At 37.8% G+C, this 15,713-nt stretch overlaps 1 protein-coding gene across 7 annotated transcripts in view; it reads right to left on the bottom strand.

Annotated features, from left to right (window-relative positions):
* LOC105475271 (dedicator of cytokinesis 4) overlaps window positions 1–15,713 on the bottom strand; it is a 474,119-nt gene that overhangs the window by 186,416 nt on the left and 271,990 nt on the right. For all 7 annotated transcript variants that reach the window (XM_011730368.3, XM_011730372.3, XM_011730365.3 and 4 more), the window contains exon 13: window positions 6,927–7,052. In XM_011730368.3, the coding sequence (XP_011728670.2) occupies window positions 6,927–7,052 (126 nt within the window). The remainder of the gene's footprint in view (window positions 1–6,926; window positions 7,053–15,713) is intronic.

The raw sequence follows: 15,713 nt of genomic DNA, 5'->3' as shown, positions 1-15,713 counted from the left end.
TATTCCATGGTGTATATGTGCCACATTTCCTTTATCCAGTCTATCATTGATGGGCATTTGAGTTGGTTCCAAGTCTTTGCTATTATAAATAGTGCTGCAATAAACAAATGTGTGCATATATCTTTATAATAGAATGATTTATAATCCTTTGGGTATATACCCAGTAATGGGATTGCTGGGTCAAATGGTATTTCTGGTTCTAGATCCTTGAAGAATCGCCACACTGTGTTCCACAATGGTTGAACTAATTTACACTCCCAACAGTGTAAATGCGTTCCTGTTTCTCCACACCCTCACCAGCATCTGTTGTTTCCTGACTTATTAATAATCGCCATTCTAACTGGTGTGAGATGTATCTCATTGTGGTTTTGATTTGCATTTCTCTAATGACCAGTGACAATGAGCTTTTTTTTATATGTTTCTTGGTCGCATAACTGTCTTCTTTTGAGAAGTGTCTGTTCATATCCTTCAAAATTGTTTATTTTCTTAAACATAAGACAAACATCTCTTTAACGTTCTTCTTACTCCAGTCTGTAAATCATTATTTAGTCAACTTTGACCAAATAGAAATTTGACTTATTTGAACTATAAAGACACATGCACACATTTGTTTATTGCAGCACTATTTATAATAGCAAAGACTTTGAACCAACCCAAATGCCCATCAATGATAGACTGGATAAAGAAAAAGGAGGATTGGTTTGAATAACACTTATAAAATAAACTTAAATAAATCCTGAGATTACTATTAAAACTAGCCCCCAAATCTCAACTCTATCACTCCAGTGTTTTCACTTATATCTTTTTAGGGGATGGGCATGGTGGCTCATGCCTGTAATCGCAGCACTTTGGGAAGCTGAGGCAGGAGAATCACTTGAGCCCAGGAGTTCAAGACCAGCCTGGGCAACATAGGGAGATCTCATTTCTCCAAATAATAAAAAATTAGTTGGGTGTGGTGACACACCTGATGTGGTCCCAGTCATTCAAGAGGCTGAGGCAGGAGGATCACTTGAGCCCAGAAGGCTGAGACTGTAGTGAGCCGTGATTGTACTACTACACTCCAGCCTGGGTAACAACACAGGGAGACCCTGTTTAAAAAAAATAAAAAAAATAAAAATAAAAAAAAAAACTTTTTAGGGTTAGGAGCTTCACAGACCTACTAAAAGTGAATGCACTGAAATGTATAAATGATGGGTTCCCTAACAAAGAATGACAGTTGAACCAAGTGATATATGGGAACAAGTCTCTAGAAACAGGGTATAGGCATGAAAGCTTAAGTTATGAAATCAAGATGGAGGCAAAGAAAATTGTGTCTGAAAACAATTACAGAGTAAAAAATGGACATTTGGGGTGCAGGGAAGACAGTCAGATCTTCCATGACATTCCTGACACATCAGCCAGCTTTGCTCCAGAATGTCTGACGGATGGAAACTTAGACCTTCCTGATACTCAGCAATAGGCCAGGCCCTGTTTGCATAGGGTCTGTTAAGATATTTAGAGCTGGGCTGTCCAAGAGGGTGACTGCTGCCACCCGTGGCAAAGGAGCACTTAAAACGTGACTCGCTAAAAAGAGACATGCTGTACATGTACGATACTCGCCAGCTTTCAAAGACTGAGGTTGAAAACAGAGTGTAAAATAACTCATCAGTAGTTTTTCATATGGATCACCTATTAAAATGATAATATTTTGAATATTTTGGGTTAAATAACATATATGGTTAAAATTAATTTCACCTCTTTTATTCTCATTTTTTTTAAGTGGCTATTAAAAAATTTAAAATTACCTTCATGGCTCAAATGATGTTCCTACTGGAAAGCACTGATTTAAATAATTTGCTGCTCTCCCGCCCAGACCGTGGAACTCCTTCAATCAGAGGTATTTGGCTTGGAGGTGGCAGTGACAGAGTCTCACAGAAAATGTTTTTCCTCAGTTGGAAGTCTGACACCTTAAGAAATAAAGTGCTGTGCGACAGACCCTTAAACAAAGAATAGTCCAGAGGACTTCATGATGACTCAGAAGCACATGGGCAGGTCACCTCCTCACACTAGGAGACCTGTCTGTACAATAGTGAGACCAGTGGAGAATTGCTGTGCCTATGCTTTTCCCACTTCAAAAAGAGTCTGGCACTGATTACATTGTGTGATTGAAAAGAGTTTTATGTATGTTCTTGTCCTTGTCAGGATCGCAGATAATTCATTCTGCAGAGAGGCAGTGACTGTGTGCATAAACTTGGTCCTGTTGGTATAATCATGTGCCTCACCTGTTTTGACCCCTATCAGAATGCTAAAGATGCAAATTAACTCTGAAGGACACATCTAGACAATGAAAAAAAAATTATGCTTGCAGACTGTCGTTGTAACATTGGCATCAGAAATATTGTTCACATACATTTTCTCATGGAAGATTTCAGCTCAAGTTTTCATTAGAGCCACTGGTGAGAATGAATTGACAAGTCTGAAATTAACAAAGGAAAACAAAACAATGACTGCATGCTTCCCAGTGTAAAAAATTCAACTGAGTTTTAAAGTTGCTTTCAGTTGTTTAAGGAAATACATACATCTCTCCCTTTCCTATTATAGAAGATTAAAAAGCCAGAGGAAGAAAGGGAAAAAACAAAGAGAAGGAAGTGCTTTTAAAAACCCTCTTTTGTACTCCCCTCCACTACAGACACATGTCTGGAAGAACAATTTTCCTGGAGAGTATAGACTTCGCATTACAAGGTGGTACCAGAAAGGGACAGAAGCGAGCCTTATTCCACAGAAAGTTCACGTCCATCATTAAAGCCACACAAAAGCTGCGTGAGCACAGCAGAACCTGGACAATTAATCAGCCAGTGAAGTGTCATCTTGATTTATATTTTTCCATTTCTCCATGATACTGCCCAGAGACCAAGCTGAGGAATTCTTCAAGCAGCTGGCTGCATTCTGCTCTAAATTTTTTTTTTTTTTAATATTAGATTTGTCCATCAATTTGCTTTCCAGTGGGATGAATTTTTTTTGTTGTTGTTGAAGAGGAAATACCAGCTATTTATAGCAACTGAAGGAAATCATGAATGGTTTTAAGAGCCACAGAATGGCATGCCACCAAGTAAACAGTTCTATAAACAGTCATTTTCGACAACAGTACCATGAGATGCTCAGGCCGACTGGGTTCCTAAGCGAGGTCAGGTCATCTCAGGAAAACTTACAGGATGTTCTCTCAGCCTTCCTTGCATAAAGGAATTTCAGTAGAGCAATCACAAAACGGTGCAATGGGCGATACTGGTCATTTAAAGTCTTTATTCATAGCAATCTCATTATTGGGTCTCATAGCTATGCCAGGTGCCTTGTCAGATACAACTTCCTTTGCTTGCACTTACACGTGGGATTTTTTTTTTTTTTTTGAGACGGAGTCTCACTCTGCCGCCCAGGCTGGAGTGCAATGGCCGGATCTCAGCTCACTGCAAGCTCCGCCTCCCGGGTTCACGCCATTCTCCTGCCTCAGCCTCCCGAGTAGTTGGGACTACAGGCGCCCGCCACCTCGCCCGGCTAATTTTTTGTATTTTTAGTAGAGACGGGGTTTCACCGTGTTAGCCAGGATGGTCTCGATCTCCTGACCTCGTGATCCGCCCGTCTCGGCCTCCCAAAGTGCTGGGATTACAGGCTTGAGCCACCGCGCCCGGCCTACACGTGGGATTTAAACGGTGGTTTAGAAGACCTCATTTAAAACAAATACTGTCAACAATTTAAGACTATTTTATTTGGTCTTTCTATTGTTTTTCCCTCTTCTTGGTTGTGGAGGGTGGGGTATGGAGCACCAAGAAATACTACTACTTAGTATGCTATTTGTCATCTTCTATCTGTAGACAAAAGGGTAGAAGTTCTTTGTTTCTACAGAAGACCAAACACAAGTGAGGTCCTTTTATAATAAAATTCATGACTAAAAAAATCTCATTTCTTGATTTGTAAAAACAAGAGGATATGTCAAAAAATTTTTAAATGTAAGCCACAGTAACCCATGTAGCTTAGTCCTATTCTGAGGAGGGAGGAAACAGAAGAGGGGGAGGAAGAGAAGAGGGAAAGAAGATGGAGGAGGGAGGAAAGAAGATAAAAAGAAAAAGAAAAAAAGAAAGATTAAGATCAAGACTGACAGGAAAAGAGAAAGAAAATAAGAGGTCCAGACACACACAAAGAAATAGATAGGCATAGACAGAACCAAGGGTTTTTGAAGATAACCCCAGCTGGTCATACCTGTGTTCCTAGGGACAGGGTGAAATTTCTAGAACTCTAGTGGTTCATTACTAAACGACAATTAGACTTTTTTATTTTTATTTTTTGGTTTTAAACTTCAAAAGTTTTTAAAAGGCTATTCTCTCATAAAATTGTGACTTTCACAGAATTTTAGAAATTAAAAATTTTTAGAGCATAGAAATTTCCTTTCCTTTTTTTTTTTTTTTTTTTTTTTCAGATGGAGTTTCACTCTTGTTGCCCAGGCAGAAGTGTAGTGGCAGGATCTTGGCTCACTGCAACCTTCGCCTCTCGGGTTCAAGTGATTCTCCTGCCTCAGCCTCCTGAGCAGCTGGAATTACAGTCATGCGCCAACATGCCCAGCTAATTTTTGGTATTTTTAGTAGAGACAGGGTTTCACCATGTTGGCCAGACTGGTCTTGAACTCCTGACCTCAGGTGATCTACCCACCTCAGCCTCCCAAAGTGTTGGGGTTACAGACATGAGCCACCGCGTCAGGCCAGAAATTTCCTTTTAACATTGGAGGTAGGCCAGGCACTGTGGCTCAAGCCTATCATCCAAGCATTTTGGGAGGCCAAAGCAGGAGGATAACTTGAGCCCACAGATTGGAGACCAGCCTAGGCAACATAGGGAGATCCCATCTTTACACATTTTTTTTTTCTTAATTAGCCAAGTGTGGTGGTATGTGCTTGGAGTCCTAGCTACTCAGGAGGTTGAAGTGGGAGGATCACTTGGGCCCAGGAGTTTGAGACTGCAGTGAGCAATGACTGTGCCACTGCACACCAACCGGGATAACAGAGTGAGACCCCATCTCTAAAAAAGAAAACATAAACAAACAAACAAAGAAACATCAGAGGTACAGCCATGTTGGCTATGACACATAGTCTTTCACTATTAAAGCAGGTACTTGCTATTAGTACAGTGGAGAAAAGACTGAGGGGATGTGGGCCTAGAATCATTAGCATTGAAGACCCTGCTCAAGTGTTACCTCCCCAGGAAATTTTAACAAGACTCCTTCAATAAGATTCTACACCTCCTCTGTGCTCTCCAGGCCATGTTCTCCAACTCCTTTCCAGTTACAGTATGTCTCTGCCTGTGGACTGTAATGAACAGGCAGAGCATGAACAGGTCTTACTCTCACCATCTCTACTGCTAACACCTTGCTCAAGGACAGGATCACCACTCACCTGAATTAGCTCAAACAGCCTCCAAACCCGTCTCCCTGTTTCTCTGCTGCCCTCCCACATTCCCTCCAGGTACAATCTCTATACAGCAACCAGTGATCCTGTGACAATGTAAAGCAGTGTCACACCTCTGTTCCAAACCCTCTAGCTGTTTCCTTCCTCGTTCTGAATAAGAGCCAAAGTTCTGATTGTGACCTACAAGGTCCACACGACTTTCCTCTTTGAATCTCTACTCCCATCCCCAGTACTGTATTTTGACCAAGTTGGCCTTCTTGCAGTTCCTCAAACAAGCCACACCTCTATGGCTGCAGGACTACTGCCCTTATTGTTGCTCTGCCTGGAATCCTCTTATCTGCATGGCTTCCTCATGTCTTTTAGGTCTCTACTCTACTACCTTCTCACCTAAATTTCTTACCTAACTCAAATCTCCATCTCTCCACCCACTACCATCTAAGACATTCCCTAGCCCTTTACCTACACTGGTTTTCACCTTAGCATTCGTCATCTTTGAACACACGTTTTACTTACATATTTATTATAATTTTCCTTATTACAAAGTAACTGCTATGAGTTTTTTCTGTTGTGTTCAGTATTATAGCCCCAGTATCTGGAAGAATGCCTTTGTACATAGAAAGTGTTAAATATTTATTTGTAGAATGAATGAACTCACATTTTAACTTTTGGCTCCTGGCACAAAGTTTTGATTGATGCTCAGTCAATGCCTGCTGACTGACTAAATCAATTTTTGCTAAATATATATCCTTCCTCATCAGCAAATGTACTATTCTTATCCAATTCATAAGTTATAGATTAACACATTCAGAAAACCCTAAATTTCCATAAGCATGTAAAGGGATGTGCTTTTAAAAATTTATTTTCGTGGAGAGATTAGGACTGACCCACTCCCAAATGCATCAGTTTCAATGAATTTGGCATTCATTTCACACTGTAAATCTCCTTAACCCACATCTTTTCTGCTTTTGGGGAATTCTGGGGGCACTAATATAGAGTTAAATCATACACACAAATAGATCTGGAAAAGGTATAGAAGTACATATAATACTTGCATATGGCTGCTTATTTACATATGGCTAACTAGTGTTCAATAAGTTTTTATCAAAACTGTGGATATCCTCTAAGCATCTTCACCAACGTTTTCCATCAAGGAGTAAAATATTTTCTGGACAGTATCTCCGTTTTCCTTCTTCTCCTGGTCATAATGAAATGTCGCCATGGCCCCCACAAGTTAACCACTTTAGAATAATCAGAATGTAAAGATATTTTTGAGCTTCAAATCACTGACCAGAAAATTTATATAAAGGGAAAAATTTTAAAACTAAATTGAGAAGGATATTTTAGAAAAAAATGTGCTTACTTACAGTCACATACCTCATTTCATTCTTCAGCATGGCCCATGTGAATGCTTCAAAGCTGGCAATTTGAAAAATTTCTCAAACGTCAAAAACAGATAGTATACCCATATTTCATCATGTTGGTATGTCCCAAGTCACCTACCAGGCATAATAATATTTGAAAATCCCAGCTTCCTCGTTATGGATACTCCATGAGAAAATACTGATGAATATTCTCTTCTGATTTGTTCAATGTCTCCGTGCAATAGCTGTAAAGAGACTGCTAAACCTAAAACAAATGAGAGATACCCAAGTTAAAACCAGAATAGAAATAGAATAAAGAGAAACTGATGTATTGCAACAAGCCCAAATTTAGAGTATCATGGTTTTAAACTAAGGGTTAATATTCTGACAAAATCAACAGAATCTATATGAATCATATCTGAATAACACTTTTCCAACTTCAACATCTGAGTTTCCCATTCATAAGGAGGTTCAGAGCAAGTGGAGAAAATGAGCAGAACTCTAAAAGGCAAGCTGGCTTCCAAAGCCCAAATCTCTCCTCCAACCCCAGTTTGGTGGAGCATGTTCCTGTACCAACACTCATTCCAGCAACAGATGAAGGTCACCTGGCCCTAAAAAATACTGACATCAAAATTGGAGGATTAAAAAAAAAAAAAAAAACTCTATAAGGTCTATGAATAGTTGCTTATCAAATATCAAAAGCATAAACATAAATCTGAAAACATATTAAAGATTTTAAGAATACTGATAGAGATTTTCTTCAAACAGAAGTAATAAAGCTGATTATAATGAAACTAGGATTATATTAATAATATATACAGTAGAAACTTAGGATGACATGATTTTCTAGTGAGGAGAATTTAGCAGGATACAGGACACTTTGAAAAACAAAAGAGAATTTAGTCAGTAAAGTAATTTTTACCACAATTATAGTGACATTACCATAGCGGGATATACAGAAGATGCAAAACACTTTTCATCATATATTATTTTCTCAATTTCCAGGCAAGAAGTACAAAAAAATTAATGTCGTATCATTGTGAATATGTCTGTATGCATATTCCAAAGATAGCGATTCTCTTTCAGCTTTTTCCTTCCTTCTTCGTTTATCTTCCTATGTTTTAATTTTTTAAGATAGCCAAATTATTATATTTTTTACTTTTTTATTTCCATGGGCTATTGAGGAACAGATGGTATTTAGTTACATGAGTAAGTTCTCTAGTGGTGGTTTGTGAGATTTTGGTGCACCCATCATCTGAGTAGTATACTCTGAACCCAATTTGTAGTCTTTTATCCCTCACCCCCCTCCCACCCTTTCCCCCATGTTTTGTTTTGTTTTGGTTTTGGTTTTTTGGAGACAGAATCATGCTCTGTCACCAGGCTGGAGTACGGTGGCATGATCTCAGCTCACTGCAACCTCCACCTCCCGGGTTCAAGCGGTTCTCCGGCCTCAGCCCACTGAGTAGCTGGGACTACAGGCACACACCACCACGCCCAACTAATTTTGGCGTTTTTAGTAGAGAAGGGGTTTCACCATGTTGACCAGGATGGTCTCGAACTCTTGACCTTGTGATCTGCCCTCCTCGTCCTCCCAAAGTGCTGGGATTATAGGTGTGAGCCACCGCACCTGGCCTATATGTTTAAAAATAAGAAGGACAAAAATATCTCCCATCTATATTCACTACATTAGTGATAGAAAATGAAACCAGTAAAAGACTTATTTTTAAAAATATTCAGTCATCATTAACCTGAAGTCAATTTAAAGATGAATTTGCTGGCTGGGTGCAGTGCCAGTTTATTTGTCATATGTCTAGAGGAAGATCTTCCCTTTTACTCTCTTTCAATAATAGAGCAAACAAACAATAACAATGAAAGTAATGTTTTTTCTTTTTTGGTTGGTTTGCTTGTTTTTCAATAGAGTGGTTAAAATATCAGGAAAATTTATAAACAAAAAATAAAAAAAGAAGGAAAGAAAAAAGAAAAACGCTTTAGGCTCAAAGAGAAACTGGAGCCTCTCCTGAGGCCCAAATCGGAGCTGAAAAGGAGGACAGGGACATGACGACATGATCGTGTCCTCATACTTTCCAGTTTGTGCACCAACAGAATGTCTCCAAGAGCTGTAAGTCTGGCACATCCTCAGAACTTCAAATCTGCATCCCAGTTAAACCTAACAATCCCTTATCTCCCTCTCCAGCTCCATCCCATTCACTCTGAGTTAGGTGACTGGTAACAATAAAATGGAGAGCGTCTGTCTTTCCATGGCCAGGGAAATGAAGAAGGGGAGAATAAGCCATCTGGATGATTTGACGGAGACAACTATCATCAGAGAAGCTTTTGGGCACTTTATGTGATACTACTGGAACCGTTTAAAACCTAGAGGCAGAAGAACGAAGACAAACGAACATGTGTTATGATCCATCTGTCCCAGCAGCTATTTCTTCCTGACTCACACTCTACCCCCACCTAATCATGGATGTCTCTGTTCTTCTCCCACTTCTGTCCTTTTACCTTCAAAATACTCACCCACATCATTGCCATCATCATTAGCATCACCAGGATCTGGTATTTGTAGAATATCAGTGTTTGCCAGACCCAGTACATAACAACAGTTCTTCCTGCTGGGGAAACACTGTTCAAATCCTGATGTACTATATGAGCAACGCTTTCCAGTACAGAATAAGATGAATTTAACAAAATTCTTAAGATCCTGTAATTTTTTCAAGTGAAGATCATTTTACTGGGGCTTCTCAGTGAAAGATCTGATCAGAGACACTAGCAACATTATGTGGTACACATAAAGGAAGAAAAGGACTCAAGAGTAATGAAAAAAACAAAGAGATTATGCTATTCACAATAGAAGTTGGAGAGAGGAAAACTGACCAAGATTCTTGTTTTGCCCTATAGAAGCCAGCGGCGACTTTAAAAATAAATAAATAAATAAATAAGTTGAATACTGTACTTTACAGAGGATAAGACAAGGAGAAAAGAAAATCATTGGGTCAGAGAGAAGGTGAATCCTTAAGAAAATTAAAGAAGACAGGAAAAGGAGAAAAAAATGTTTTGGAAAAGACATAGACAGAGGGAGAGTAATAACAAACAGAAATATATCAGTGTTCTGTAGAGAGCAAGGGCCACAGAGGGAAGAGAGTGCAAAAAGACAGAGAGGACCCATTTAATGGAGACAGTCGACAGAGAGGAGTCAGTCAGTGGAGAAGGGAAGGGAATGGGAAAATGACAGGACAATAGACAAAACAGTGTGGGGAAAAGGAAAAGCAGGCATTTCAGACTTGGATGCATACTAAAAGTTTGAAAGATATGGTAGTTTTCAACCTGAAGGTTTAGAGCAATATAGATCAAAGCCCTCAGTGTAATTATGCCATTTGACTAGCCAAGTGATGATAATGGGGGTTGTGGGGGAGGGCAGTTACTGCCATTCGGAGGTTCCCTAATTTCTCCAGAATGAAGAATTCACAGACATCAAGAATTACAAAGGTTAAGAGGACACAGCGTTTGACCACAATGTATCTGGCTCTGCCCAAATCATCAACTCTTTCCACAAAGAAACCACAACATATGACTAAGAAACATCAAAGAGTAGGAACACAAAGAAAAAACATGATTCTGAGAGTGAGTCCACAGGGACCAGCCCACAAAGAGCCATTGCAATTCCATTTATTTTCCAATCAAGGAAACTCCAGATTCTATTTTTACTGTGGTCCTTAATTATCATGACCACAACCAAGAGGCTGGATAAATGAGCCGCCAGAACAGTAAGAAATAACATAATGAAGACTAAGAAACTACTCATCACTACAAAGGAGACACACAGCAAATATTTACACATTCCTTCTAAAAACGTTGAACTCATAGAAGCAGAGAGTGGAATGATAGTTGCCAGGGATTGGAGAGGGTGGGGGATGTGGGGGTTGGGGAGAGTAAACCAGGAGATTTTGGTCACAGGAAACGAAGTTTCAGTTGGACAAGATGAAGACATTCTAGAGAGCTATTGTATGGCATGGTGACATGGTTAATAATAATAGACTGTATACATAAAAATTGCTGAGTGGATTTTAAAACATTTTAAAATGAGGGTGAGGGTGATATGCTAATTAGCTTGATTTAATCATTTAACAGTGTATACATATATGAAAACATCACATTGTATGCCATAAATATGTACAATTTTTAATTGTCAATTATATTTTATTAAAGCTGGGGCAAAAAAGACAAATATTTACACATTCCAATTACCTGAGGATTAGCCCTGTCTTTTCCAGGTTATGACATAGGGCATTGTTTGGAGAAAGGTATTTTTCTTTCCATTTTCTTTCTTGTCATCCTACTTCACTGTCCTGGCCTTATCTGCTATCTCTGGGGTTGGGGCAACTTCTTAAATTTTATCTGTACATTTTACCTTATTCCTGCCACAGTTCAAAATGCACACTCTGAGCAGCAGTAACTTATGGCTTGAGAGGAGGGTGGAAAGTGGGATTTAAGGATGTATATAATAGTGTTCCTACTCCCAAGGAACTGATAATCTAACAATGAAAATAAGAAACATATACAGAGAGAGAGAGAAAGAGAGAGAATATAAAACAGAATGGATTATGGGTATGATAGGAATATTAAAATAAGAAAAAATTATCATGGAAAGAATTGGAAAGTTTAGGGAATTTTTTACTGGAATTTATGACAGCCTGTAAAATTAGATTGAATCTGAATTTCATAAAATTTTAATTTCATAAAATTTCATACAATTTAATTTCATAAAATTTAACCTAATTTTGTTTATATAAATAGTATTTTAAGTCACTTTTTATAGCCCTTAATATAAGTGCCCAAAACGAAATTGCTATGGGAGAAATGTCCCCCTTCTTGGAAGAAACATAATCATTAAAGTGAACTTTCACATCAGCCTAGATGTTCAAGCCCAATGATAAATACTTAACATTTAATTTTAAACAAAAGGCATAGTCATTAATCTGGAGTCTGCCACAAAACAACATATGATTCATGGTTAAGTTCAGCTTACGGAGTAGTAGAAGACGAAAGAAAGGCTTGGTATCTTTTAAGCCAAATGTGGCTGATTGCTTGGAAGCTCTAATTTCATGAGAATCGAAACTCATTTATTCTACAAGTTGGCTCCTTTTAAATTCATGAAATTCTGCAATTTTACATTAAAAATGGGAAGCATAGCATGATTTTTAAGTAGCAGCTGAAATTTTAGAATACATGAGCCATTTTGCCACTAATAAATCAAATAACATGTAGCTATGAATGTACAGCAATGCAAAAATGGAAAACCGTGATAAATATATTTGATAAATACATGTTGTTATTAAGTGTGCAGTTTAAGAATTATATCATACGGTTGCAAGTGCCTGTCTCAATCTTAACCTCTGTGTGCTTTGGTTTCCACATCTGTAAAGTAAAGATAATGATACCAATTCCATAAAATAGGTAATGTTTAACACAAACGAAGCGCTCAAAAATGTCAGCTGCTACTGCTACAACTGCCACTGCCACTATCATTATGTCTACCATTGTTTCTGTTCTCATTCCTCCCTACCATGAGTATCAACAAATTAGATTTCATCAAAAAATGGTCAAAGTCCCCTTAGTGTCATATACAAATAAAATATTCCTTTTAATAGTTGTGCCCACTTACCACCAGATAAATTCAAATATTGTAATTAAGTTCTATAAAGGTTTCAAAGGCAAATATGCCTGTGCATTGAGAACAATCCTCTAACATGGGAGACCTGACAAAGACATAACCGAGAAATACAAATAGATGATACATACAATTAGACGTATGTGAAGGTGGTGAAATTCCTAATGACATGGGGATTACGGTGTTGTCCTCAGATACTAATAAGTCAATGCTCTGAACAAGTGACAAATTCTGTAATATTCTTCAGAAGATACTTAGTATGTAATTTAGTCAGGAGGAGAGGTTACACTGCTATCTTATTTTGTTTTTCAAATACGATTTTTATTTGCTTTTTTTTCCCCTTCTTTTTCATTTCTACCCTCTAAATGGATTGAGTTTTCTTATTCCCTTATTCATGTCTCTATAGTTCTGGAAATTATACATACTATTTCTATTCTTTAAACGTTTAACATAAGTAATTGACTTAAAGACTAAATTTAATCAATAGCTCTAGTCTCTTCTGGAACAAATCTGGGAACTTCGATCTTTTAAACTCTGATGATGATATGTTTTTAAATTGTTGCTGTTTGCAGTCAATGCTTAACTAGATTTATCCTGACATTTACTGTTCTCTTTGTACACACTTGCTTCTTACATTTCTTTCCTTCTGGGTTCAGTTCTTTTTTTTTTTTTTTTTTTGAGATGGAGTCTCATTCTGTCTCCCAGGCTGGAGCGCAGTGGCGCGATCTTGGCTCACTGCAATCTCTGCCTCCCAGGTTCAAGCAATTCTCCTGCCTCAGCTTCCCAAGTAGCTGGGACTACAGGCACGCGCCACCACACCTGGCTAATTTTTATATTTTCAGTAGAGACGAGGTTTCACCATGTTAGCCAGGATGGTCTCGATCTCCTGACCTCGTGATCCACCCGCCTCAGCCTCCCAAAGTGCTGGGATTACAGGCGTGATCCACTGCGCCCGGCCTGAGTTCAGTTCTTTACTCCTGATGATGAACTCTGACTAGTTGTTTCAGTGGATGTGAATGTAAAATCTCCAAGTCTTTATCTGAAATTTTATTTTACTCCCCCTTTTAAATATGGCAGGCCTTTTGTTCTGTGGGGCTCTGCATCTATGGATTCAACCATCTGGGTGTCAAAAATATTTGGAAAAATCAAATCAATAAAAAATAACAATATAACAACAGTAACCACAAAAAACAATACAGTATAACAATCATTTAGATACCATTTACATTGTATTAGGTATTATACATAAGCTAGAGATAATTTAAAGTATATGAGAGGATGTGCATAGGATATATGTAAATAGTATATGCCATTTTATGTAAGGGACTTCAGCATTTGCAAATTTTGGTATCCTCAGAGATCCTGGAACCAGTTTCCCATGGATGCCAAGCAATGACTGTAACAGTTCAGCAAGTAAAGAATTCAAAGTTGGCCACTTGCTCCCAGCAGTTTTAACATATTATCCCATAATATTCTGACCTCTGTAACTGCTGCTAAGACTACTACTTCTTTTTAGGTAATCAGTATTTTCTCTCTGGTTTCTGATTTTGTCTTTGGTGTTCTGCAGTTTCACCATAATTTATCTAGATATGACTTTAATTTTATTTATCCTGCTTATAACTTTTGCTTCTTTTATCTAGTATTTTATCCTCTGCAGAAGTTACTTAATTTATCTAGCTATAATTTTAATTTTATTTATCCTACTTATAACATTTTCTTCCTTCATCTGCACATTTTATCGTCTGCAAAAGCTCTACAAATTCTCAACCTTTTCAAATATTGCAGCTTATCCACGTACTTTATTTGTTCCTTCTGGAATTCCTCCTAGATGTATGCTGGTCTTTTCATTCAATCCTTTACTGCTCTTAAATGTTTATTCAGGTTATTCCATTGCATTTACCCCTTGGGTAGCATTCAGGCTAATATTTTAAGTTATAACTTTACTAATTCATTTTTCAACTATGTTTGTTTGCTATTTAAGTAGTCCACTGAGTTCTTATTTTAATAACATTTTTAAAAAGAATTTTACAAGTTCTATTTAATTCTCTTTAACCACTAGAATTTACACACAAAGAAGACAAAGATTTTTCATTGTCAAAAACCGTATACCAGTGCCTTGAGTAATGCTGGAATATACATACTCAATATTCTTTTGATGTATGGGTTTAAAAATCTCATTTCATTTTTTTCATGATGTTTTCTTTTTCATTAGGAATCTCTTTTGCTACTTCTTTTCCTGATAGTTTATTACCTAAAATTTCAAAAGATCATGATTCTCATTTGTTGCATTTGCTTACTCTGCCTCATTGATTGCTAATTGTTATCATTTTATCACAATTCATCTTTAGTGGGTGTTGTTTTTTTCACAGGGATTCCATGCATCACAGGTGTGGAAGCGACGATATGGAGTAGGTTACACATTTACTTTTTTTAGGCTATGGAACTGGGACCAGAAGAAATGCGAAATGCTAGTAGCCTACCCTCTCCTGGTGAGATACCATATACCTTGCCTGGAAGGTGAAGGGAGAGGGAATCCCATCTTCTTGGCTACATGTGTATGGAGTGCAATTTTCATCACGCTGAGGTGGTGCAGGCAGGAAGGAGAAAATGAGATGTGACATAAGTTTCACCAACTCTCTTGATTCTTATCAGGAGTTGGTAGTTACTCCTTATTTGTTGTCTACACTTAGGAAGATTTCTAGACATCAGTACTGTTTTAAAATACGATTTTTGACCAGGCACATTGGCTCATACCTATAATCCTTTGGGAGGCCAAGGTGGGAGGATTGCTTAAGGCCAGTTCAAGACCAACCTGGCCAATATAGTGAGTCCCCATTTCATTTTTAAAAACAAATAAATAAGAAAAATAATTTAATTTAAAATCTAAAAGAAAATATGATTTTCATCAATAATGGTTGCTCTATTGGAACAGGATGGTGCAGCTCTTCACACTGCCATTCTGTAGTGAACTCTCAAAACACTGTTTCGTGACAGTACTTGCATACTTTGTATGTGTTTGGGAGGTGGGGGCTAAGAGCAAAACACAATTGGTGGAATTTCTAAACTTGTACTACAAAATTACTAACAGCATGAGGTATTAGCAAAACTTCCTAAAGATGATATTGCTAGATTCTTTCAAAAATCACTTTCAGTAAAACCTGTTCATTTTTGAAATACCTAGGGCCTCAATATTATCAAAGCACAAATTTTTACAACTATTCCTTCCTACGTGCTTAATTTACAAAATTAATC

Source organism: Macaca nemestrina, chromosome 4 (assembly GCF_043159975.1).
Source record: "Macaca nemestrina isolate mMacNem1 chromosome 4, mMacNem.hap1, whole genome shotgun sequence".
NCBI lineage: Eukaryota > Metazoa > Chordata > Mammalia > Primates > Cercopithecidae > Macaca > Macaca nemestrina.
The sequence above is the reverse complement of the archived record's forward strand: the minus strand, read 5'-3'. Positions and strand labels throughout refer to the sequence as shown.